The sequence below is a fragment of the Saccharomyces paradoxus genome, chromosome XI (assembly GCF_002079055.1).
Source record: "Saccharomyces paradoxus chromosome XI, complete sequence".
Taxonomy (NCBI): domain Eukaryota; kingdom Fungi; phylum Ascomycota; class Saccharomycetes; order Saccharomycetales; family Saccharomycetaceae; genus Saccharomyces; species Saccharomyces paradoxus.
In genome coordinates this window covers 105,439-130,064 of record NC_047497.1, presented here as the reverse complement: position 1 = coordinate 130,064, position 24,626 = coordinate 105,439, and the positions used below count along the sequence as shown (strand labels likewise).

General features: G+C 38.3%; 9 protein-coding genes across 9 annotated transcripts; 3 read left to right on the top strand and 6 right to left on the bottom strand.

The window, feature by feature from the left end:
* Position 1: 1 nt before the first annotated feature.
* LST4 (Lst4p) lies at positions 2-2,488 on the top strand (the record flags this gene model as incomplete). The annotated part of the gene is made up of 1 exon (XM_033911568.1): positions 2-2,488. One exon carries the CDS (start codon positions 2-4, stop codon positions 2,486-2,488), a length of 2,487 nt encoding a protein of 828 aa, XP_033767459.1.
* Positions 2,489-3,382: 894 nt separating this feature from the next.
* On the top strand, positions 3,383-4,795 carry STE3 (Ste3p; the record flags this gene model as incomplete). Its single annotated transcript, XM_033911567.1, has 1 exon — positions 3,383-4,795. One exon carries the CDS (start codon positions 3,383-3,385, stop codon positions 4,793-4,795), a length of 1,413 nt encoding a protein of 470 aa, XP_033767458.1.
* A 678-nt stretch (positions 4,796-5,473) lies between these two features.
* On the top strand, positions 5,474-7,510 carry COY1 (CCAAT displacement transcription factor COY1; the record flags this gene model as incomplete). The annotated part of the gene is made up of 1 exon (XM_033911566.1): positions 5,474-7,510. One exon carries the CDS (start codon positions 5,474-5,476, stop codon positions 7,508-7,510), a length of 2,037 nt encoding a protein of 678 aa, XP_033767457.1.
* Positions 7,511-7,850: 340 nt separating this feature from the next.
* RPL17A (60S ribosomal protein uL22) lies at positions 7,851-8,713 on the bottom strand (the record flags this gene model as incomplete). Its single annotated transcript, XM_033911565.1, has 2 exons — positions 7,851-8,096; positions 8,405-8,713. 2 exons carry the CDS (start codon positions 8,711-8,713, stop codon positions 7,851-7,853), a joined length of 555 nt encoding a protein of 184 aa, XP_033767456.1.
* A 664-nt stretch (positions 8,714-9,377) lies between these two features.
* PRS1 (ribose phosphate diphosphokinase subunit PRS1) lies at positions 9,378-10,661 on the bottom strand (the record flags this gene model as incomplete). The annotated part of the gene is made up of 1 exon (XM_033911564.1): positions 9,378-10,661. The coding sequence occupies one exon, from the start codon at positions 10,659-10,661 to the stop codon at positions 9,378-9,380; it is 1,284 nt and encodes a 427-aa protein (XP_033767455.1).
* Positions 10,662-11,144: 483 nt separating this feature from the next.
* FAS1 (tetrafunctional fatty acid synthase subunit FAS1) lies at positions 11,145-17,300 on the bottom strand (the record flags this gene model as incomplete). The annotated part of the gene is made up of 1 exon (XM_033911563.1): positions 11,145-17,300. One exon carries the CDS (start codon positions 17,298-17,300, stop codon positions 11,145-11,147), a length of 6,156 nt encoding a protein of 2,051 aa, XP_033767454.1.
* Positions 17,301-18,315: 1,015 nt separating this feature from the next.
* Positions 18,316-19,233, bottom strand: LOT5 (Lot5p; the record flags this gene model as incomplete). Its single annotated transcript, XM_033911562.1, has 1 exon — positions 18,316-19,233. One exon carries the CDS (start codon positions 19,231-19,233, stop codon positions 18,316-18,318), a length of 918 nt encoding a protein of 305 aa, XP_033767453.1.
* Positions 19,234-19,763: 530 nt separating this feature from the next.
* Positions 19,764-21,164, bottom strand: SPE1 (ornithine decarboxylase SPE1; the record flags this gene model as incomplete). Its single annotated transcript, XM_033911561.1, has 1 exon — positions 19,764-21,164. The coding sequence occupies one exon, from the start codon at positions 21,162-21,164 to the stop codon at positions 19,764-19,766; it is 1,401 nt and encodes a 466-aa protein (XP_033767452.1).
* A 471-nt stretch (positions 21,165-21,635) lies between these two features.
* ASH1 (DNA-binding transcription repressor ASH1) lies at positions 21,636-23,399 on the bottom strand (the record flags this gene model as incomplete). Its single annotated transcript, XM_033911560.1, has 1 exon — positions 21,636-23,399. One exon carries the CDS (start codon positions 23,397-23,399, stop codon positions 21,636-21,638), a length of 1,764 nt encoding a protein of 587 aa, XP_033767451.1.
* Between the last annotated feature and the right edge of the window lie 1,227 nt (positions 23,400-24,626).

The following is a 24,626-nucleotide window of genomic DNA, read 5'->3' as shown; positions in this document are numbered from 1 at the left end:
TATGTTAGGCAATTTACTGAGAAATAAGACGAGTTCGTCTGGTTCTGAGAAGAACTCAGAGCATTCCGATTTTTCCTCCGTAGTGCCCAATGTCCCTGTATATTGTAAAGCGGCGAGCACAGGAACTACTAAGACCGCTGTTGGAGCTCTTTTAGATACTGCAGTCAATGTGGAAAAGCACTCGGAGATGCTATCGACAACCTCCCCGCCCATTTTAGATCATATATCGGACGATTTAAAACTGAAGCTTTTCGGCTCTAGGGATATTCCTTATAGTCGTCCCATCGACACACTGCAAAAAAATGGAGGCCTGAGTACTGATAAAGTCACGTCCATTAATGAGAAGACGTATGTATTTAGGATATTGATCATTGAAGAAGCAGGTCAAATGGCGTGTAGGAACAATTATCGTGATATCTTCGACTACACCACGTCAAAAGTTTCAAATTCGATGGAGCAAATACGGCCAAGTGAATTGAAAGAATATATATTTGGTTCTCCTGTGAGAGCCTCGGATTTGACGCAATGCGACAAGATAAGGACCATTCCTAACTCCGATTTGGTGCTCATAACAAGAATTTTCTATTATACGCACCAATACAACCGCATAGCAATTAGCTTATGCATACCCAAGATATTATTGCCCGTGGTTGCAGAGTCATGGTCTTGTATTTCATCATGGTTGACCCAAACCCAAAAAATGCTCATTGGTTTCTTGACTAAAAACCGTATCATGCAAGAAAATACTGGCAATTATGGTAATAATTCAGTTATAAAATTGTCAAATATTGACATCAGAACGCATTATCCCAAGGAAATTGAAATTATGGTTCAAACCTTGCAAAAAAGAGTCATACCATGCTTACGTTCTATGTCTGAAATTCCTAGGCTTTTCCTTTACCCTGAGAAATTTAAAGAATTCGTTCACGTTTGGTTCAAAAGTATATTCAATTGGATTGAAATCAAAGATGGGCCTAAATTAGGTTTCCTTCCCCTTCTAATGGCAATGGTTATATCCGATTACAGGCACACGATAAAGGAATTGAAGACATCTAAGATCGTCATTCTGTCAGGAAACATGGTCGTTGCTAACAAATTACTGTTCATCTTATCGGCCTTATTGGAACCAAAGTACGAGGGACAAATAACGATACGGCGGGAAGATATAACAATAGATTCGTCTGCTGTATCAAGAAACAAGTCCAATAACAATTTTGTCGACAAATCTGAGACGGAACTGAGCACATTAACTTCAACTGACAATCTTTTGAGTCGTGCAGAGAATAATAGTAATCATAATGTTTACAACAGTAATGTTAGTACTAACAGCATCGGATCTCCCAATTTCCATTCTTTAAGAAAAGGATGGCAAATTCCCAATCGGAGGAACTCAAATACATCTGTGTCTGTGTCTTCAAGCGAGTCTTTGGCGGAAGTTATTCAACCATCTTCGTTCAAAAGTGGGAGTAGTTCATTACATTATCTATCGTCATCTATTTCAAGTCAACCTGGTTCATATGGTTCTTGGTTTAACAAGAGACCAACAATTTCTCAGTTTTTCCAACCAAGTCCTTCTCTAAAGCATAACGAGTCATGGGAGAGGCTACAAACAACTGCTGGAAATTTACAAAGGACTTCAAGTTCGTCTTCTTTGCAACAAGCAACCTCTAGGTTGTCATTAACCACTCCCCAGCAATCACCATCAATCAGCGAATATGACGAATACCCTTGGATGGGGACACCAGGCTCTCCAAATGTTGGAGATGCCTCTCACGGACTACCCTTGGTTAAAAATATATCATATAAGTTTCCGCTTAAGAACGTTGAGTTGAAAAGAGATTGTCAGAGAATCTCACAAGATGATCTTTTGGATGAGGCTTTTGAAAAAATCTGTCAGCCTTCTTTGAGCGACCTTGGTTCCACTTACGAAATTTTTCCAGGTAACTCTTCATATGCAGATATTTTGACTACTGATTCTGATGTTGGTGACGGTTTGATGAATAAACCCTTGGAATTATTGCCGAAGTATACAATGTACTTGACCCATTTTAATAATTTTTTTCAGTTGCAAGCATGCCCTGTTGGTCAAGAATCAGAGAGTAGAATTACGAATTCTATGAAGATTGACCTGCTAAAGGCGGATTACACAAGAAGCCTACTAGTTTCGTTACGTTCAAGGGACATCAGGGATGTGGCATTGAAAAGAGAGTTTACTGGCAATAATAACAATAATAGCAACTGCAGTATCTATGATGAAAACTTCATTGGAAAAAGGAAGTACGTATTGAAACAGAAGACCAAAAAAATCTTTTCTTGTGGTAAGATTGGTAAGTTAAGTACTAGTTTGGAAAACTGCGTTAATTTTGTCGAAAGTAGTATAAAGAGTGCAATGATGTTATATGATGATAATGGAATAGATGGTGAACTCCGCGACTCAGAAGCTTTACGGATTTTTTCATCCCTTATTCATTATTGTAGTACAGGTTAATGCTTTCTTTTCTTCGTTACGTGTTTAATATATTCTAAGTTACCTAAGAGGAGTGGGATATCTTTTTTTTTGTGTATGATTTTCTATTCATTTATTGGGTCTTTCTTTTGATACATAGGCGAACAATACACTACGCAACTTTGATTTGTTGATTCGTCGGGAATATTTTCACTACAAAAACAAATATTTGCTGCGTCGACGTCTCATACTTATTTACTGTGATCATGCTTATCAGAAATTCATTAGTGCAGCCTAAGAGATCTACCAAGCAAGCCTTGTAGTGTCATCTTGATTGCTTAAAACATATGGTGAGCAAACCCTTTCAAAAAATGCAATTATTAGAATAAAGAATACAATATATAGTGAGACTTCTCCATATTTACATCGGCAGGAGCCAATCCGACTTCTGTTGGCGTTATAAACTCCAAACATCGGACACTTTTCAGCTGAGAATTATGCAAACCTATTATTGTGCCACATCGCCAGAGTTGGAACTTGTGGGTATGGGTGCTATGATTTTGTTAGAAGCGTCGGTACAAATTTTTCTGTCATTGTGACACTAATTAGGAAACTTCTCGACTATCAATGTGTAAATGAAGGAATAAATGGTGGGAACTTTGAAACTTTGTCAATAATTGCATCATTGGATGCGTTTCATTTGGCCGTTATCGCGGAGAGGCACAATTTTACACACGAGTAGGGCGGAAGTTGTTCTTCTGAAATGGCATATATATATATATATATATATGCATATGAGCATGTCTGAGACAAGAATAATTTATGAATTCCCAAAAATTTATTTTATGGAATATTGACACATTCATTACCTACCACGTTTTAACTAACACAATTAAATCTGTGTAGAAAACAAAGAACACCACTCAATAAAGTACAATGTCATACAAGTCAACAATAATAGGGCTTTGTCTGCTAGCTGTGATATTATTAGTTCCCCCTTTAGCATGGCACTCACATACGAAAAATATTCCAGCAATCATTTTGATAACATGGCTCCTCATAATGAATATAACATGTATTGTAGATGCGGCGATATGGAGTGACGACGATTTCCTCACGAGATGGGATGGTAAAGGCTGGTGCGATATTGTCATCAAGTTGCAAGTTGGAGCGAATATTGGCATATCGTGTGCCGTTACGAACATCATTTACAACTTGCATGCTATTCTGAAGGCAGATAGTGTTTTACCGGATCTGTCATCTTGGACAAAAATCGTCAAGGACCTTGTGATTAGCTTATTCACACCCGTGATGATCATGGGATTTTCGTATCTATTACAAGTGTTTAGATATGGTATCGCTCGCTACAATGGCTGCCAAAACCTATTGTCCCCGACATGGATTACTACTATTTTGTATACAATGTGGATGCTTATATGGTCATTTGTGGGTGCCGTTTATGCCACCTTGGTGCTGTTCGTTTTCTATAAAAAACGCAAAGATGTTAGAGATATTTTACACTGTACCAATTCGGGTTTAAACTTGACAAGGTTTGCAAGGCTACTAATCTTCTGTTTCATCATTATTCTAGTTATGTTCCCTTTTTCTATTTACACCTTTGTTCAGGATTTACAGCAGGTGGATGGACACTATAGTTTTAAGAATACCCATTCCAGTACTATTTGGAATACCATTATTAAATTTGATCCTGGTAGACCGATTTATAATATATGGCTTTACGTTTTGATGTCTTACTTAGTATTTCTAATCTTTGGGTTAGGCTCTGATGCTTTGGATATGTACTCTAAGTTCCTGCGTTCGATTAAACTAGGCTTTGTGCTAGACCTGTGGAAAACTTTTGTTGATAAGAATAAGGAAAAACGAGTTGGTAAATTGCTCACCAAGCTTTCCCCAGGCAAAGAATTCCACAATCCATTCTCTACCGATTCTGAAAACTATATCTCCACGTATACGGAAAACTATTCCCCCTGTGCAGGCACACCAATATCACAAGCACATTTCTACGTCGATTATAGAATTCCTGATGATCTTGGAAGATCTCAAAATAAAAGCAGAAAAAATTTGTTTGCTAGTAAAGAAACAGATGATATTCTTGATGACATAGAGCTGAAAGAGAGCAGACATATCCCTTACCTCACACAAGGACAGAGTTTTGACGACGAAATATCACTTGGAGGATTCTCAAAGGTTACTCTAGATTATTCAGAAAAGCTTCACAATTCTGCCACCTCGAATCTTGAGGGGGAAAGCCTTTGCTACTCTCCAGCTTTCAAAGAAGAGGATTCAAGTTCAAATGAGCATAGTTCAGAAAGTACTGCAGGCCCTTAATACGAAAGTATTGCAGTATGTTTCCTCTTCCTGTGAATGAGATCTAAATTGGGGTTGCAATGCAATGCAGTGATGACCTCACTAACTAATATGATGCAACTTAGTAGTGATACTTCGAACTCTATGTGAACATTTTTTAATATTTACTATTTTCTTATTGCTTTAACTTCAATTTTTCTTACAAAAAAAGCAACATCTGTACTATATATAAAAAAAAGAAATTGATATAATTTGTGCACAAAAAAGGTCATCAAGTTGAAAACAAAACTAAACTTTTGTTCTAAAAAAACAGCCACCGCAAAAGTCACTAATACACAAGAGAATATTGGTTCGTCCACTTAATAGGCCATTTTTGAAGATTTTTTTAAAAGCCAGCGCAAGAAAACATGAAAAGATTTCTGATTCTCGCTTATAATCAAAGAATATTTCGTTGCTTACAATTAGAGTTCCCTCTATCTTTATTCTCCACTGGCAAAACTGCAGTTGCTGATTGTGTCATTCAACAAAACCATTACTGTCATAAAGAATGTTACGTAAAACATGATATTATTCTGGGGCTCATAAAAATGCCAAAATAATGGGTTTTAGAGTTTTAAGCGGACACAGTATAGCAAAGCGTATATAATTGCTTTACTTTCTTGCTCTCTTTTATATTAGCTCGTCAAAAGTAATTGGGCAATGGATACATCGATATATTCTCATGCCTTGGATATCTGGGCTAAGGCAGATTTAACGAATCTTCAAAAAGAATTAGATGCTGATGTCATTGAGATTAAGGACAAAGAAACCCTGTCGTTGAACTCAAGAAAGTCGTTGGCCACTGAGACTAAAAAATTTAAGAAACTTGAACCTGAGGAAAAATTAAACAGTGTGAATAAAATAATTAAGCAATACCAACATGAAATTGATAACTTGACACAGAGATCAAAATTCTCTGAAAAGGTTCTATTTGATGTTTATGAAAAGCTCTCAGAGGCTCCTGATCCGCAACCCCTATTACAGAGTTCATTGGAAAAATTGGGCAAAGTTGATGATTCAAAGGAGCTCAAGGAAAAAATAAACTATCTAGAAGATAAATTAGCCAAATATGCCGATTACGAGACTTTGAAATCAAGGCTACTAGATCTGGAGCAAAGCTCTGCGAAAACGTTGGCAAAAAGACTGACTGCGAAAACTCAAGAAATCAATTCTACCTGGGAGGAAAAGGGTAGAAATTGGAAAGAGAGAGAGGCAGATTTGCTGAAACAATTAACAAATGTACAAGAGCAAAACAAGGCACTAGAGTCCAAAATATCTAAAAATATCGATATAGAAGGTAATGGAAACAAGGATGGTTATCCAGAAAACAATCAGAAAGAAGTATCTACAAGGATTGCTGAATATAATTTAGTAACCCAGGAGTTGGAAACTACGCAGGCTAGAATATATCAGTTAGAGAAAAGGAATGAGGAATTAAGTGGGGCTCTTGCAAAGGCAACTAGTGAGGCTGAAAAAGAAACCGAGCTACATGCAAAGGAACTTAAACTCAACCAGCTAGAAAGCGAAAATGCATTGTTGAGTGCATCTTACGAGCAGGAACGGAAATCAACATCTCATGCTATAAATGAATTAAAAGAGCAACTGAATAGCATTATGGCAGAATCGGAATCCTACAAATCAGAGCTCGAAACTGTCAGAAGAAAACTAAATAATTATTCTGACTATAACAAGATAAAGGAAGAGCTTTCCGCTTTGAAAAAAATTGAATTTGGGGTAAACGAAGATGATTCTGATAATGACACTGGATCTGAAGAAAAGAATGATAATACTATCGAAAGCTCTTTATTATCTGCAAACAAGAAACTTCAGGCTACTCTGGCGGAATACCGCTCGAAAAGTACAGCTCAAGAAGAAGAACGTACCGAATTGAAAAAATCCGTAGATCAATTGAAGCAGCAGATAACTATTCTTGAAGAAGCAAATGAAAAATTAGAGACGGATCTGGAAAAAGTAGAGAACGTCGGTCCTCACTTCAACGACGCCGCAAGTATGATGTCTGGTGTAACAAGACAAATGAACAATCGTACATCCCATAAAATTTCACCAACGAGCTCTATTATTGGTATTCCAGAAGATGGTGAACTTACTGGGAACCAATCAACTATTTTACCAATAGTTACTAAACAGAGGGACAGATTTCGTTCCAGAAATATGGATTTGGAAAAGCAACTAAGACAAGGAAACTCAGAAAAGGGCAAGCTCAAACTAGAAGTTTCCAAGCTGAAAGGTGATAATACGAAGCTTTACGAACAGATAAGGTATTTGAAAGCCTATAATAATAGCAATACCTCTACCAATCAAAATCCAGAAGGTATTGACGTGGAATCTCAATACTCAAGGGTGTACGATGAATCGTTACACCCTATGGCAAATTTTAGACAGAATGAATTAAAACATTACAAAAACAAAAAATTATCAGCTTTAGAAAAATTATTCTCCAGTTTTGCGAAAGTCATCTTGCAAAACAAAATGACAAGGATGGTATTCCTATTTTATTGTATCGGTTTACACGGACTCGTATTCATGATGAGCATGTATGTGATAAATATTAGTGGCTACATGACACCCGAAGTGGGTATAGTACAATCGGCAAAGTCTTCTGCAAATACCAACGGAGTACTGGGGGGAGCTGAAAACTTCGCAGCAGGCGCTGGTTCTGTTCATGGCATAAATTGATAGATGCCTTTATGCACTAAATGCCAACAGCGCGGCACGAGGAACATACAAACCCCGTACTGGAGAGGCTTCAAATAACGACTAATATATTGATATAAACAGTAGCATTTTTAATTATCTCATCTACACGAACTTTTAAGTTTGATGAGCTTTCTTCATATCTTTGCTCATTTAAAAAGCAAGTTCAGTAATTTTGAACACAGAGCTATCCGATATAATATAATAATATTTAATAAAAAACTTAATTTAGAGTTATGTGATATGACGGGGAGATAAAATTACATAGATAAAAGATTAAAATTAACAGAGAATTATATTATCATTATTTTTCATCTTCTATTTAAGCAGTAATACGCTTTTGGGCGGCGATTCTACCTCTTTGTCTAGAAGTCAATCTGACGACCTTCTTTTCAGCAGCCTTAGCGACAGCTTCTTCCTTTTCAGTGACAACTAATTCAATGTGAGATGGAGAAGATTCGTACTTGTTGATTCTACCGTGAGCTCTGTAAGTTCTTCTTCTTTGCTTTGGAGCTTGGTTAACTTGGATATGAGAAACGTACAATTTGGTAGCATCCAAACCTTTAGCCTGTAATAAAAAAAATTTGTACTGTTAGTAAAAAAAATTCAATCCCATAAGTAATCGTAAAAGATGAAAATAGAGGGAAGATACATCATGCCTTATATCGTTTTTGGACAAAAATCATAAATACGTAATGGTAACTCTTCGTTGCTTTCTCAGTTTAACAATTAATCATAACCTAGGTTATTTGATTCTTTCAATAAATGGATCTGTCGATTCGATTCCTCTTGTCAAAATGGATTTTTTCGTATATTCTATTTCCCAATTCATCCTTGTTTCATCTAATACTAAACGTATAATATTCCTTGACATACTTCAGCATTGGCAGCAGCGTTTTGCAACAAACCTTGAACAAACTTAACAGACTTAGCTGGCCATCTAGCCTTGGTGACACCGAATTCCTTACCTTGAGCGGTTCTACCGATGGAAGAGTTAAATCTTCTGAAAGGAATAGCTCTTTGATGGTCCAAAACTTGGTCCAAGTATTTTTGAGCCTTGGTCAATTCCCAACCGTTAATAGCTTGAGCAGTTTCTCTGGTGTTCTTGAAAGAAACACGCAAGTAGGAACCACGAGCAGAAGCGGATTTAGCAGGGTTAGTGGAAGTAGCACCGTATCTAGCCATTTTAATCTATTAGTAGTTCTTGAGGACTCTTTGTTTGCTCTTCAAAATCTAGCAGTAAAAACGTTAATAATTGTTTTATGCTAGCCGTTAAAGCTCTAATGTTAGAAATTTCCAATGTAGTGAGAAAGCAAATCGGGATCATCCCCGTCTGCGCCCATGGGACTAGGCCAGAACCCTTCGCTCTCCCGGCTGGCGAATGAAGAAAATCCCGTAGACACGCCGGAGCGATTTTTCTTTAGGCAGGACCACCCTTCCCGAACTGGTCTCTTTTTTCGCGGAATATGCTCCATCAGAATCTTATTCCAAAGTATTTTCTAAAGAGAGCCAAGTAAAACATGTACGGATGTCTGAATGTCTGGATGATAAACAGTCTGAAGTTCCAATAAAATGAAATGCCACTGAAACTTAAAGCGTCGCATAGATTTATATAATTTATGATTGCAGAGCAATAATAAAGGGAAATATTCAACCCATTATAATACTATCAAAAATTTCATGAGGATTTTGTCCTTTTATGATATGTAAAAAATGGTAAACAGTTCAATTCACCCAAATTCCTATAATTTATACTTTTGCAGATTTGCTGAAATCTGACAAATATACAAAGTGTTTGATAGTCTATGTCATATTTAAGAAATAAAATATTACTTAAACTCTTTTCTGTTTACAGGGCTGCTAAAGAGTCAAATAAAACGGAAATACTCTCACCGTAATGATCACGACGGATGCATTCTGCGAAAATTGGAGAAACATCGATAGTGACCAATTTCTTGGACCCAGCTAAGCGTTCGCCAGAAATAGGATATGTGTTCGTGACTACGATTGTGTCAATAGCATCTGACTTTTCAAGTTCTTCCAAACAGTCTCCCGTGAATATACCGTGAGTAGCCACAACATAAACCTTCTTGGCACCACAGTTTTGCACCAAATGTTCGGCAGCACTAATAAATGAACCAGGTCTATCAATCATATCATCTAAAATGATGGCAGAACGACCACGAACGTTACCGACCAATGTAATTAGTTGTTCTCTATAGAGAACTGGAATTTCTTCTTCATCCTCAGAATCGACAGCATCGTATGTACCGCCTAAACCATGCGAGTCTAAGCCATCGATAGAGTGTAATTCACTGTCAGATTCCAAGATGGCGTCTTCGTCATCGTCTGCCTCATCGTCACCAATAACGTGACCGTTACGGATTCTAGCAGTTTGAATACCGTTACTTAAAATAATGTTTTCCTCCTCGTTTGGATGATCACCTTGTCTAACGATCGGTCTATTTTTCCTCAGCATTGATTGCTTTCTCAACTTTAATTGTTGCAAATCCTTGTTTTGAGAATACAGATCCTTAGAACGACGACGATCGGTATGGATCATAGCAAAGTTGATCTTCAAAGAATCTGCAAGGGCTGTAACTCTTTTAGTACCACCTGGATTCTTAGAAACAACTACTGCATCTTCATAGTCTTCAACATTTTCTCTAATCCATTTCGCTAAACTTGGGCCCCCATATAGGTTATCAACTGGTTTGGTAAAAAAACCCTGCATCTGAGAAGCATGAAGGTCCATGGATACAACATGATCAGCACCAGCCATCACCAATAGATTGGCCAACATCCTTGCAGTAATAGCACCTCTATGCTTCTTCATTTTACACTGTTTAGAGTAGGGAAATTGAGGAATGACTGCTGTAATTTTCCTTGCAGATCCGCCCCTGCAGGCAGAGACTAAAATCAACAGTTCCATGATGTCATCATTGATGGATGGAGAACCAGACTGGATGACATAAACATCCTCGTCACGAACAGATACACCAATTTGAACTGATGTTTCGCCATTTGCAAATTTTTTTAATGTACATGGAGCTGGTTCGATACCCAATCTTTGGCAGACCATATTACCTAACTCTGGGTGAGAGTTACCAACAAAAATTTTACACTTACGCATTTTTATTTCTCTTTAGAATAAGGTTATTAGACGGTAGAATCTGCAGATATGGGATTGTAGCTAAATCGTGAAGGTTCGATTATTTCAGAGACGTGCGAATAGACACTTTGATTCAACTTCGAGCAAAGAGTTGAAGTAGCCGTTTACACTAATAATGGAGCTGTTTTTAGAGCTAATTTCTTTAAAGCAGAACTTTGCTAATCATCAAGGTCATCGATTATATTCAAGTATCGTTGATTTTTAAACATAGCCAATGGAACAGAAAATTTTTTCTTCAAATATCTGCCCCGCCCTAGCGAGCGCTTGCGGCGGAAAAAAAAAAATTCATAAATTATCTGTTAATCCTAACATATTGTCAAATTATCTGAGCGATTCATCTATTTATAACATGTGAAAGTAAAATCATAAGCCAGCTATATTAAACATTAGTATACAGGAATTTCGAGTTAAATATTTATTACGGTTATACAATCAATTAAGAGATCAGGATTGTTCATATTTTTCCCAATTGTCAATGATCTCCTTGATAGGTTCAGAGCCAGTCAAATCATAAACGTCCTGGAAGTATTCCTTAGTGACTTGGAATGGTTTTGCAGTTAAGTTTGGAATATACTTTCCGGCCAGTCTAGCAACCTTCACATTTTCTTTTATGATGTTCTTCTTCAAGAAACTCTTGAATGGTTTGACACCATTCATCAAGTAAGTAGAATGGAAAGGAACAGAAATACCAAGTAATGGGATACAAGCAAACCCTCTCTCCAATTTAACTGGGCGAGGCTTAGCGGCAGATTTCTTGGAAGCTTCGTCAATGATCTCAAACAAATGGCCTTCAACTTCTTCCAAAGACAAGGACTTCTGCAGTTCAATAATATCAATCTTTTGTAATTTGATGAAGTTCAGAACATTAGTAACGGTGTCTAAAGCTCTTAGATCACCAGCTGCAACATATTGTTGATTTTCAACATTGTAGTTGACGATTTCAACCAACCAACCTGTTCTCTTACCCACTCTCTCAACAACATATTGCAAGGCTTCTTGAGAAAATGATGTAGCGACTCTACCTGGGTTAATGGCAATCATACCATAGTTGGATCTACCCAACTCGTCCCTTGGAACGGCAACTTGCATAGTCATACCTCTGTAGAACACAACTTCAACTAAAGATTCGATAGACATGACATCAGCCAAAGAGGCTAAAGCAGCATATTCACCTAAAGAGTGACCAGCAAAAGTGGCGTCAGCTGGAATCAAACCTTTAGATTTCAAGTCTTCGAAGGCAGCTTTTTCCATTAAAGTCAACGCTGGTTGTGTGAATTGAGTAGCAGACAGCAAACCTTTTTCGGATCTGAATGTGTAAGAAGTACTGTGTTCATTAATTTCTTTAAAGATTTTTTCAGTCTTCAATTTTCCATCCACGATAGTTTCAAAAATCATAGCAGAATAGTTTTCTCTAATCTTCTTACCCTTTTCACCACCGAAGTGAATGGTCAAGTTAACTGGGTTGTTAATGACAATGTCTAGGATAGAGAAACCGTAAGTGTTCTTGAAGTGGTTGTCAGCTCTGTTCCAAACATCTTGAGCAGCCTTAGAAGTTTTGTATAAGTCCATACCCATACCTTGTTCTTGTGAACCTTGACCAGTGAAAACAAATGTAGTAACAGGTTGTTCGATTTCGGCTTCACCAGTCAGAACAACAACGTCTCCTTCATTTCTAGTTTCGAACTTTATCAATTTTCTACCGTTGATCATACCAACATGTTGAATAGATGTTTTCAAAGCAGTGTTAGGCAAAACCATATCAACAAATTGACAAGTATAACCGCGTACCCTGGAGGAAACACTGTCAGCAGCCCAGTTTTCAATCAAAGCACGGACGGAGGCAGAAGAAAACATACCATGCGTGATAGTGCCTGGCAAGTTTGCGTAAGAAGCAAAATGACGTGAAACATGAATTGGGTTCAAATCACCAGAAACTCTAGCGTAAGGTTCATTGGTACTTGGAGTGTATGAATCAAGAACTGCAATTGGAATTGGATTCTCTAGATTAACCTTTTGTTCCAAAGTAGAACCGTTTCTCTTCAAGAAGTCAACCACTGGGTTACCATGAGAAGCACCAGCTTCATAATCAACAATACCGATTTCCACGGTTTCTTTGGTAGGCAATTCCACTTTGATTGGACCGAAACACTTTACTGAAGAGAATATGTTAGCATTCTTGAAAGTAACTTCAGTTTCAGTTTCAAAAGTCAAAGTTTTGTTTAACAGTTCGAAATCTTCATCGTCCAATTGGAACCATTCCTTGGAGCGCAAGACGGCTATATCTTTAGAAGTTTTGATATGCATTTGATAAACAGGTTCAACAGTTTTTTGGAAAGTGTTTTCAAAGTCAGTATAGTTGCCTCTGTAGAAGAATGAGGAGGTAACTTCCATGACTGGCTTACCGTTTCTGGATAAAGTGCCCACAACATCGACAATCTTTCCTGTAGGTTGGTTGACGACAGATTCAATAACGGCTGTAGTTGAAACAACATCACCAACTTGCAATGGTTTAGCGCCAGGAATCATCTTGTAACCGTTAGACAAATGAACTAACTTCAATAAGTCACCATCGACTGTGTTAGGGAAAATGGCCTTAATGATGGCTCTCCATCCAACAACAATAGCAAAGTCCATTGGGGCCAACACCGTTCTATCAGGTCTAGAAACAAAATCTTCACAATTGTTGCCAACAGCATGTGTAAAGTCATAAACTTCCTTGGCAGTAATCTCGAAATCTTTGCCCTTAATGACATCTCTTGGGTCGAAGTCCAAATTGAAAGGCTCATCAATCCATAATTTCCAGTACATTTCCTTAATTCTTTGGTTTCTGTCTTCCATAACTTCAGAGATTGGAGCAAAACCATTATCTGGGTTGAAATTGTACAACAGTGGCAAGCTGACAGGCTCACCATCCATTGTCCTGTTTTCAATCATTTCCATTTGGATCATGCTATCCTTCAACAACTTTAATACAACAGTTGGTTTCAATTCACCTTGAACAGGTTCTGAAAGAGTGACAACTGTCTTTGAAGAAGTATTGCCGTTAGAAATTTCAACAACCATACCTTGGCTTGGCTTAAAAACTTTTCTAATTGGGTTAGAAACAAACATTTTATCTTGAGTGATGAAGGAACATAAGAAACTTGCGTGTCTCCAGTTAATTTCGGATCCGGCCAAAGCCTTGAACCAGCTTTCCTCATCGGTGGAAGAGGTTGCCTTGAAAATAGCTGAGTCTTCGGATACAGAGGAAGAATCAACTTGGCTTTGTACGTCCACGGGGCTTTCACCACCGAAGTACTCAACAGCTGGAATCTTCGTTTCATCGTCACCGTAATATTGATGCAACAACTTCTTGATGTGACCATCATGAATACCATCCATAATGCTTTTAATTGGTTCATCGATGACCTTAGTGAATTGGGCTGCAACAGGACCATGCAAGATACACGTTCTTTGAACGTCCTGATCAACGACGGCTTCCAAGTGTTCAGATTGCCACAAGGAATCCTTTTTGAAGAAAATCTCGAATCTACGATCTAAAACTGGGACAAATGGCACAGGCTTTTGCATTGGATTTTGACACATGCTCAAAAAGTGATCAATATCTTGTGCATTCAAGAACTGTTCCTTAGCAGCAGGATAAGCATTGAAAACTTTTTCAATAGCTTCATCAGGCTTGTCCAGTAGGGAGTAGGATTGGATTAAAGATAGCGTCTTACTCTTAGTGAAACGTTCTTCGACACGACGTAGGAAATCACCAGTGAAGGTTCTCCAAGTAACGTCAAACCAAGAGTTGGTAGATCTGATAAACATCAATTCTACCAATCTCTTTGCAACTTCTTCATATGTCATAGTGGCCAGGTCACGAGCTTGACCGTTGACTGTAGCAAACCATGGCTTTTGGAAATCAGCATTCAATCTTGAAATAATGTAATCTCTCTTTGCTTCCAAAGTTGGCACCAATTTAGTTTTTGGTAAGTTGAAAATGGTCTCGTCAAATTCCTTCCAAAGCATAACACCACGTGTAGCAATTTTATGAATTGGTTCACCCATTTCAGAGCGAACAGTCACAATACCACCGGTTGGCTTTTTGTACGTTTGTTCCCATTTATCATCAGGGACACCGGTACAGGCGGCAATACACTTCTTGGCATCAGGGGAAGTTTTAACTTCCTTCGCAATCATGACTCTAGAACCAAATAGGAAACCATCGAATGGCATTGGTGGATAATCGAATTTTGTGGACCATTCACCAGTTAAGTATGGGTAAGTATCATCAGCAGAACCGAAACCAGAACCGAATATCAACATAATGTTTGGATGTCTTCTGATCTTGGAGTACATTTGCAACATTGGAGTGTGAGCATCTTCGAAAGAATGATGACCACCACCTCTACCACCAGTCCATTGTAAAGCTATTGGGAAATTTGGATGAGCTTTAGCAATGTTTATAACTTGTGAAATGGCATCGATGGAACCTGGTTTCAAACCTAAGTACTTCAAACCTAATGTTTCTATGTATTCACTAGCAACTTCCAATGATGGGACACCGGCACCAATAGTCAAGAATTGAATTGGATAGCCTTTGCCCCTTAGTTCTTTGATTAATGGAATACCCCATTGTAACATGAATGGATTGACGTAAATCAAGTTGATACCGAAGGTGCTACCCTTTTCTATTTGAGAAACCACAGAATCAATAGCGGCAGTCATACCTGCTGCAGAAAAGTAACCACCCCCGGCCAATTCAATGGTATAACCAGCATTGGTGGTAGCAGCTACGAAATCTGGTGAAACAGTACATGGTGTCATACCAGGAACCAATAAAGGAGGTCTACCGATTAATTTAGAAAACTTCGTTTCAACAAAAACTTTTCCAGATTTATTCTTGATTAATTTTGGATGGTATTCTTCCAACCAGTTTGGATTTTTCTTTAAACCATTGCTAGTAACATCGAAGATTTCTTGCTTGAATCCGTAATCATCTTCTGGGTTGATGTCGAGTGTACCAGCAACGATAACACGAACACCGGTACCATCCTTATTACGATGGGTTAAAACACCTAGACCGGAAGCACCACCTGGACCAAAATCTAATATGTGGGTGGCTTTGAATTGTGTAGTGGTTTCCCATTTGACAGGTAATCTAATGATGCAGTCGACGATTCTCTCTGAAATGGAACCTGATAGAACTCTTAGATCTGAACCGTCAAAAGTGTCGTAAACTGGGATTTGAATATCTTTGGCGTTGAAGCTAACATTGTTTTTAACTAAGTCTTTGTTAATCAAATCTGAAGCTGGAACCAATAGATGAGAATGGAATGGTGATGCAACAGGTAAGAACCTATTGGAGAACTTCAATTTTCTTTCACTGAATGGGATTCTTGATTGATCCAGTCCAGATGGAGCCTTGGCCTTTCTTAAAGTTAAGTTCAAACCATATAGTGACTGTGGTGGACCTGATACGACTAAATTCTTGGCACCATTGACTAAAGAAATTTCAACTTGTTTACCAGCCGGCAAATGAGAGTTAGTCTTATTTACGTAGTCTTGAACTTGTTCTTGAGTTAGATTGGAAATGGACAACATTGGAGATGGAACACCTTCATTGTTTTCCAAAGAATCCTCCAAGATGGATGGTGGCAAAGAAGTGTTTGGATATGCTTCGTAACAACGAACACCGATGAAGAATAATACAGTGATTGCCTTTCTTACGGAGACGAAGAAGGATTCCCAGGACTCCGTCTCAGCTATGGCGACAGCGGTAACCAAACCTTGGGAATGACCTGTAGCACCTTTTAAATAAGATCTTAACTCACCTGGAGTGAAACCCAAAAGCTTAGCGGTAACGACGTAGTGAGCTAATTGAATGACACCAATCAAGGGACATGAGATTGGAATGGAAAGTAAGTAGTCCTTGTCTGGGGTATTTGAAGGGTTCTCTAACCATTCCAATATGTTTAGACCTTGAGTAAAGACCTTTTCAGCATCTAAAGTGGTTCTGATCAGTTCACTCAAAGTCTCAGCAGAGAACTTGATTAAATCTCCCACTAAGACATGATAAGTTTGATATAGATCACGCAACTCTTCAAAGTAGTCGTCGGTGTTACCTTGACCGCCAAAAATGGCCACCAATTGTGCGTTACCCTCGCCGACGGCCTTAAAAAGAGCAGAATTTGATTTCTTGTCAAATGGTCTCTTAGCCATTATTCTGGCGGTAATATAGTTTTTAATTAGTTCTTTGGTCTTCACTAAGGTTGTGTCGTTTTCCTGTAATAGTTTAGCAGCCAAGGCATGAATGTCATTGCCTTCTAAATAACAGTTTTCGAATTCTGTCAAGCAAAGATTTAAGACTTGATCGAATTGACCAACCTTGGAAGGTTCGACTAGAGAAGATACGTAGCCAAGGAATTTCCCCACTAGTTCAGCAGGTGTGGTAGGCTCGTCATCTGCAGCAAACCCTTCAGTAGGTTCGGGTAAAATCTTATTAAATTGTTCTTGTAATTGCGAAGCAACGAAAAATGAAGCGGTTGGCACCAGAAGCACGTGTTCTAAAGAACCGTGAGATAGGGTTAATGGTCTTGTGGAATAAGCATCCATGATGAGCGAATAATAGAGCAGTTAGGTGTGGTGAATAAATATACTAAAAAGAGCGGAATCCTAGTCTATAATCTGATTTTCCGGATGATGTTCTTGTATTTTCTTTTCTTTATATATTTTTCAGAAATATTCAAAGAGCATATAAGAATATATTTGACCTTGAATTGTATGGAAAAAAAGAATTAATAAATTGAAAAAGGAAGAAAGAAAATTCGTTTAAAAAAGTTGCTTGTTCTTTTTTTGTAGTGTAAATGATAACAAGTATGAAAAAGCCCAATGTACTTTTTTATATTTTTTCCTTGGTTCTTTTTCCTTATCAATTAATACCTTTTTTTTTTCTTAAATTTTTGGTTTCCCCTATAACTTTGTTGAAAGCCGTTTATATATATAGATAATGATATATATACCCAGTTTTAGTTGGTCCTGCAGAATAGAAGGAAAAAAGGAAAAGTGTTTGGAGAAGATGGTTCAATCGATAAAAAGTATGCCAAAAATGCCAAAATGCCGACTGTAATCTCTGATTATTGTCGCAGTGAATCGTTCAACACTTTTCGGTGATTGGGAAAGGCACACTTACTGTCAGACCAAAAGCGTTAAATAGCAACAACGTATTGTTCGCGATTATTCGTATTTTTCAACAATTTCTTTTAACTTGTGCGACGGAAAGATCGCTGTTGCGTAATTATGCTTGGCTGGGCGGCATGTGAAGTTTTTTGCCGTCGTTTGTTGGAGGCCAGGGGAGTGTCGAACCGTGCCTTCACCTCGTGAATCGTGACGTGGAGCATATGTTACTATTACCCGGCCTTAGACGAGCCGTGGGTGCACAGGTGTGGAGGGCTGATGCGGACCTTCTACGGGATTTTTCACATGCTACCGTTTGGCGAAACATCTTAACTAAGCCTTCGCGCGGCCATACGGGCCCTCAAGACATCCATTACTTGCTATAGAAAGGTATATACGAAGGCAAACAACGAGGCCGCATAGTAAAGCGGGATGTTCCCATAATAGATCTTGTTCATTCGTCTCTAGCGTTCTTTCTGCCAGCAAGATTTTGATTTGCGTAGAACTCCATAGACATACTTGCTTCTGGGCCACCCCTAGCGACCACGTTGTCCATAACGAGGTCTCCATCCAGATCGTCTGCCAGCCCGTCGTTCTGGTATACGGGCGGACCATGAAGGGTGTCTCCTAGCCCAGAGTACGTGGCGTTGAGATCTTGCGCACCCTCAAACGCCATGCTCGGATCTTGGTATTGTTCTTGGTCCTGATCTTGTACGTCGCCACCGTGCAGGTCCATGCATACGGCTAGTGCTTCGTTACAATTGTTTACCAGGTCATCGCCCCTGTTCACGCCGAAATTCTCGAATGTGAAAAGGGTTTCAATTTCATTGTTGTAGTGGCGATCGTATATTGAATATTTGGGCCTAATGGTCAATTCCACGCTGCGCACGGTGAAGGCATGGGCTTCTTCGCCGTCGAATTCGCTGGCCTGCGGCGCGAGGCTTTGGTAGAGCATGTCCAACACTTCGTCTCTTTCCAAAGTCAGCAAGATTTCTAGTCGAAGCCCTTCCCTACCATCCGGCAGCTGTCTCGATGCATGGTACAAAACGCTACTGTATGGAATTTCCAGCCCATAGCCCAAACCATTAAACCAAATGATAATGCAGCTGTTGAGTATAAACAGATCTGTGCCATACTCACTAGGGTCTTGTGAGTCGGCCTGGTTGGATAAATGAGTACTCGAACAAGGTGTCAGCGAGCCTAGTATCAGGTCTCGGCCCCCGCCAAAGAGTATTATGTATTCTTCATTATTCAGTGTGGAAAAGTTGCCGTTGAATCGCGGCTGTGTCTTCTTAAATTGGTTATATGGTATGACGTTTTCGACCGATGGTTTGGTCCTTGCAATTTGGCATTTCAGTTTCTTTTCCAACATTTTTTTTTTCTTCGATTGATGATGCCTCTTACGAAATAAGTATTTGTCTATCACTGTAGCTCTGATCTATTTAGATCTATATCGAAGTCTGATGAACAGTTAGAGTAAATATATGTATTCAAAAATCTTTCTCTACCGTAGTACCTTTCTATTGATGGGCTTTTCCTCTGTTTGTTTGTATAATGGGAACTTTATTTTTTGTTTCTCGCAGATGTCTTGCGTCCGCCTTTTTCAGAATTAAAAAGGAAAAGAGGCAAGCTGAAGTATTTAGATCACTTGAAAGAAGAATATTCTGTTATTTTTAGTACAATATACACTAAACATGAAAAAATATAAAAAAAATACTTCTGTATACAATGAAGCATAGCGGGTGAATAAGTAAGCATCAAATTTTGCTAAACCATCACTCTCTGAGCGTTAAGTAACGCGTGTGACTCGACAATGAGCACCCAAGTACTTGGTGACAATGGTGCATTTAGCTCTTTCCCTCCCTCCTCCTCTTTTGAGAGAATTGTGGTAAAATATCTCCCTTAATCAATTTCTGAGTCTATGTATACTATATCCGCAGTCTGCTCGAAGCCGTTGAACTGAGTAGCCGCTGATGAGGTGTAGGCGCCCAAGCCGGGAAAATAAAACCAATCACCAACTACAACATCATGCTTCATATAGTACTTTTTAGCAATACAATCCAAACCATCACACGTAGGGCCCCAAATAGAAACTTTGTATGGATACTCAGCCCTTGTTTTATTGATAGAGTCGAGGGCAGCAGTAGTGGATTCAAAATCATTGTAATGAAATTCCAAATCATGATAAAGGGTTCTTGGATGAGGTTCTTGATGATCGAATAAAATACAATTCATGTTTCCGTAAACACCATCATTGGTATAAATCATTGCTTCATTCTCAGACAACTTTCTCTTGGCAATTACGTGAGATGCTAAAGTGAACGCTGTAGCTACAAAGTACCTACCAGGCTCTGCAATTATATCGACACCGCAATTTACAGGGAAAAATTCCTCTAAGGCTAGACGCAGAACAGCAGTTGATTCCTTGAAGGATTCAAATTGAAATCCACCACCTATATCTAAAATCTTTAAGGGTGGCAAGTTGTATTCGTTAGCAGCTTTATCAAATACTTTTCTCGCGTCTCTAACAGCCTTATATAAGCTTGTAAAATCAGAAGCACCTGAACCCACGTGGAAAGAAACACCAACTAGGTTCAAATTCAATTCCTTTATAGCCTTTAATAAAATGTCTATCTTATCCATTTCACAACCGTATTTGGTTGAAAGCCGGCATTGGGCAGTAGAATCATCGGTAGCGATTCTTAATAATAATTGAGACTTAGGATGAAACTTTTTGATTTTATGCAATTCTTCCACGTTATCGAAAGTAGACTTCATCACATTTTTTGAAGCTGCGTATCTAATAAAAGATGCTACCTTACAAGGATTAGCGTAGACGATTCTGTCCGGAGAGATATTCATCGACAATACTCTGTCAATCTCTACTTTGGAAGCACAGTCAAAATTAACGCCCAAATCTGCTAACAGGGATAGAACCTTGGTGTTTGGATTACATTTAACGGCATAAAATGGCTTAATTCTAGGAAGCTCTTTCACCCAGTTTTCGAACAATCTCTTGACTTCCCCTAAATCGCATATAAAAAACGAGTTCTCCTCACCGGGATCGCACGTTTCATTATTAATCTTGCCAATACGAGCCTTCAATGCTTGAAAAATTTCAGGATGTGCTTGCTCATGCGGTAAGAGTTCCAAGTCACGGTTATTCTTTAATCCAAGCAAAAGGTCGTTGAGCGCCTTTTCATTTTTGGAATATTGTTTCCTTTGGATAAGCGCAGAATTAGACAAATCCACTAGGGTAGTAGTGGAGCTAGATAGAGCATTTCCAACTTGAGTACTAGACATAGTGAGTTCAAAATTCGAAGGTCTTGATTACTGGTCAAAAATTGTAAAACAGTAAAAAATCTTACTTACTTAAAGTTGAAACGAAAGCTGTGCTGAAACCTAGATGACAAACCGAGGAACGAAAAGTTCTTCTTTCCTTTCTGTTAACTACACTACTGCGACTGAATTTTAAGCTTATGAGAAGCAGGTTTTGCTACTTCAGTACGGTTCCAAAATAAAAAACCAGGATGACCAATCTATTACACAGGAGAAGTTGTTAGAATGATTTTACTTCGAAATGGGCGAAAATATCTGCACGGCGCAAAACAAAATTAATCGGTGAAGAAAACGAAGATGCCGCGGACTGTCGAATAAGAAATGGAAGAATGAATTTATATTGGTAATTTATTTAGCATTGACGAAGAGAGAAATGAACAATTATTTCGCGATAATGTCTCTTACAAGTTGACAAGAGATTCAGTTATCCATGTATCAATTCTCTACAGTCTCAGTTATGTAATTACAGAATAAGCAACGGTATCCTTCAATTTCACAATTGCGTTCAGGGACAAATTCTTTATCTATACCATTGGATTTCATAATGTTTATTTCACCCTTTGTGGGGATCTTACGACATAAATCGTTCAAACATCTTGTGTGTGTTTTCTTATATCGAAGGCCACAAGAGTTACAAAGCTGGTCTTGCTTTCTTGGCGACCACGATGGTCTCCAACAAGGCGAATCGCTAGAATGACACGATACGCACACTCTTGTGTTGTGACGAGTGGGTGATGAACCACTGGATCTCCTACTCCCTTTTTTCGTCATGCTCGAATTCGATGATCTTCGAGGGCTTTGTGGGGGAGAGTCGAGAGCAAATTTATGGTAATTAGGTGATTTAGGACTTGGAGTATAAGCCTTAGGACGCACAGGTGAAGATGATCTTGATCTTGCCTTGCCACTTTTCGTCGGTGTGGAAGGAGGCGGAGATGAAGATGCAGATACAGAGCTGTAATTAGTGTTGTCGAGTTTCATGACTAATTGTCTTGCAGTGTTACCAAAAACATTTGGTGCTTGCTTTGAGATTTTGTTCTTAGATGGTTTCCTTATACTAGATTTGGAATTGTTCGATAGAATGTCTCTATTTGCAAGTAATTTTTTTATTTGTAGAGCTTTGAAACTGTTCGTCTTTTTGTGACTGGCATTAGGTATAGGAAATGAACTTCCACGCAATTGTCTCTGCTGTTTAACTTCTTGAACCAACTTTTCGCTAATTATTGGATTAAATATTGTGTCATCATTGCTAGATTTTCCCTCAAAAAAGGAAGCATCTACTCCTCTAAAAGTTGTACGCTCCATGGTTCTATTCGTTGGTGGACTCATTGGCGGTGTGACAGGGGGAGTAATACTCCATGCATTGTTCGAAAGATCTTTAAATTGATCTTTAGCTTCTAGAATTGAAGGAATTAGTCTGGTACGAGCGAAAGTTCCATTAGACGGTGAGTGGTACTTGGACGACTTGGTTGACTCTGGTTTATCGCCGTATTCAAGACAATCATTATTTTGATTAATTAAGTTTGGTATACTTAGTGGCTTGAAATGGGCCACTTCTTCGCGTATTTTAACATAATCTTGATAATTTGTATCCTTACACCAATGGGTAAGATCTGTCTTCCAATTAGATGTACGTTTTGATGTATCAGGGAAGCGTGCTGCGTTTTCTTGTAAGAGAGGACTGGGTAATAATTGTAGATGTCTTAATGACGGTAAAATTTGTTGCGGGTGCTCTGGTCTCTTGGATAAAGATACTGTTGATAACCTGTCTAACAATGGTAGTCGAGGTTGTGAATAAGAGGAAAGTCCCGAGCCAGACCCATAGTTTAATGGATTTGTAAAACTAATTTGAGATAAACTTGCCTTGTTGAATTCTGGTGAATTACCGGGTGTTAGTGAGGAAATTGGATTATAAGCCATATGATGTGGCGATGCCGGGGCAGTATTTGATTTCTTTCCGAGTATTTCGTTAGCTAAGGTCATTGGGGGAAGAATTGGTGACACATTGAGCGAGTGAAACGAATATTTCCTAGGGCTTGCTGAATTTATGTTGTTATCGGTCGTGATATTATTCTTATTAACAGTACGAGATAAGTTTGAAAACGAAGGCAATAATAGATTGTCATAATATGAGCCATTTGAATGAGAATCTGGACCAGCAGATAATGCATGTAGCGGTGTTTTAATGTATAGGCTTGACATTTTTTTTGTTTTTCCCGTTATGCGAAATGATTTTAGACTAAAAATAAAAAAATGGGTAGTATTAAAATAATAAGAACGAACGTGACAAAACAAAGGTTATGAAAATAAAAGTAAAAGGATAGGATGGGATTGATCGGAAAAAAGTAGAATTCAGAACTTCTTTTCCCTCTTTTTTTGAGCAGGAATCAATGGTAGTTGGAAAGTTGAGTGTGTAGATTTTTCGTATTTTATTTTGAATAAAATACCACGCTCTTAGGATCAATGAAGGAATGTACTAATTCCTTTAAGTGTGGTTATATTTCTAATCTATTTTTTTATTTTTTTTAACAACTGAAATATTAATTTGACGTAAAATGAATGAACAAGGATGAGGGTTTTTTGTATGTATTCAAATTCTGGTGGAGTTCCATGTACTGGTTATACATATTAGAAAAACTTTACGATTATATAGTAACACCATGTACAAAAACAGTTTGATAATGATCTGTATTGCTGGCTCAATCTATGTAAGGAAAATGATCAGCCCAATCCTCAAATAAAATCGCCCTTCCAAAATTAGAGGCATAACGTAGAAATCAGACGCACGCTTGGCGTCGATATCCTAAAATGGAAAACTAATCAGTTACATGTGTCTTTTTTAGGTAAAAAAAGGCAACTGACTTTTTGCTGGCTAGCGACGCGACAATAACCGCGCACAGCAAGGAAAATAAGATGGCGGAGGAGGAAAGACTTCTTTAAAAAATAGAAGTCTTGTTACCAAATCGGGTATGATAGTGAGATGGCTGAATAAGAACATTTATTAAAGAAATACAAAAGCGGAAGCGCCCCGATCTCTTTTCTGTTCCATTTGAAAGCAGCCGGTTGAGTTGGAGATCTTTATCAACGTCCAAGTTACAAACCGAGCTCAAACATGTGCTATCGTTCTTATGCTTATTCTCCCAAAATTTTTAGCACACTTTGCCTTCAACTTGCCTTTATTCCCTGGTTTTTTTCGATTTTATACTGATGCTTCTTTAATTAGACAAGATGATAGATCATGACTCGTTACATGAATTGCAGGAATTGCCACCACTCATCGGAGAATTTAAACGTGTCGTACGTACAAAATGATTTATACTAACGCCTTATTGAAAAAAAAAATTGTAAAAAGAGAATGCGCACCGCATATAGCAAGTAGACTAACCTGTTTGTGGAGAGTATATAGTTGACCCTACAAAGCTGAGTACC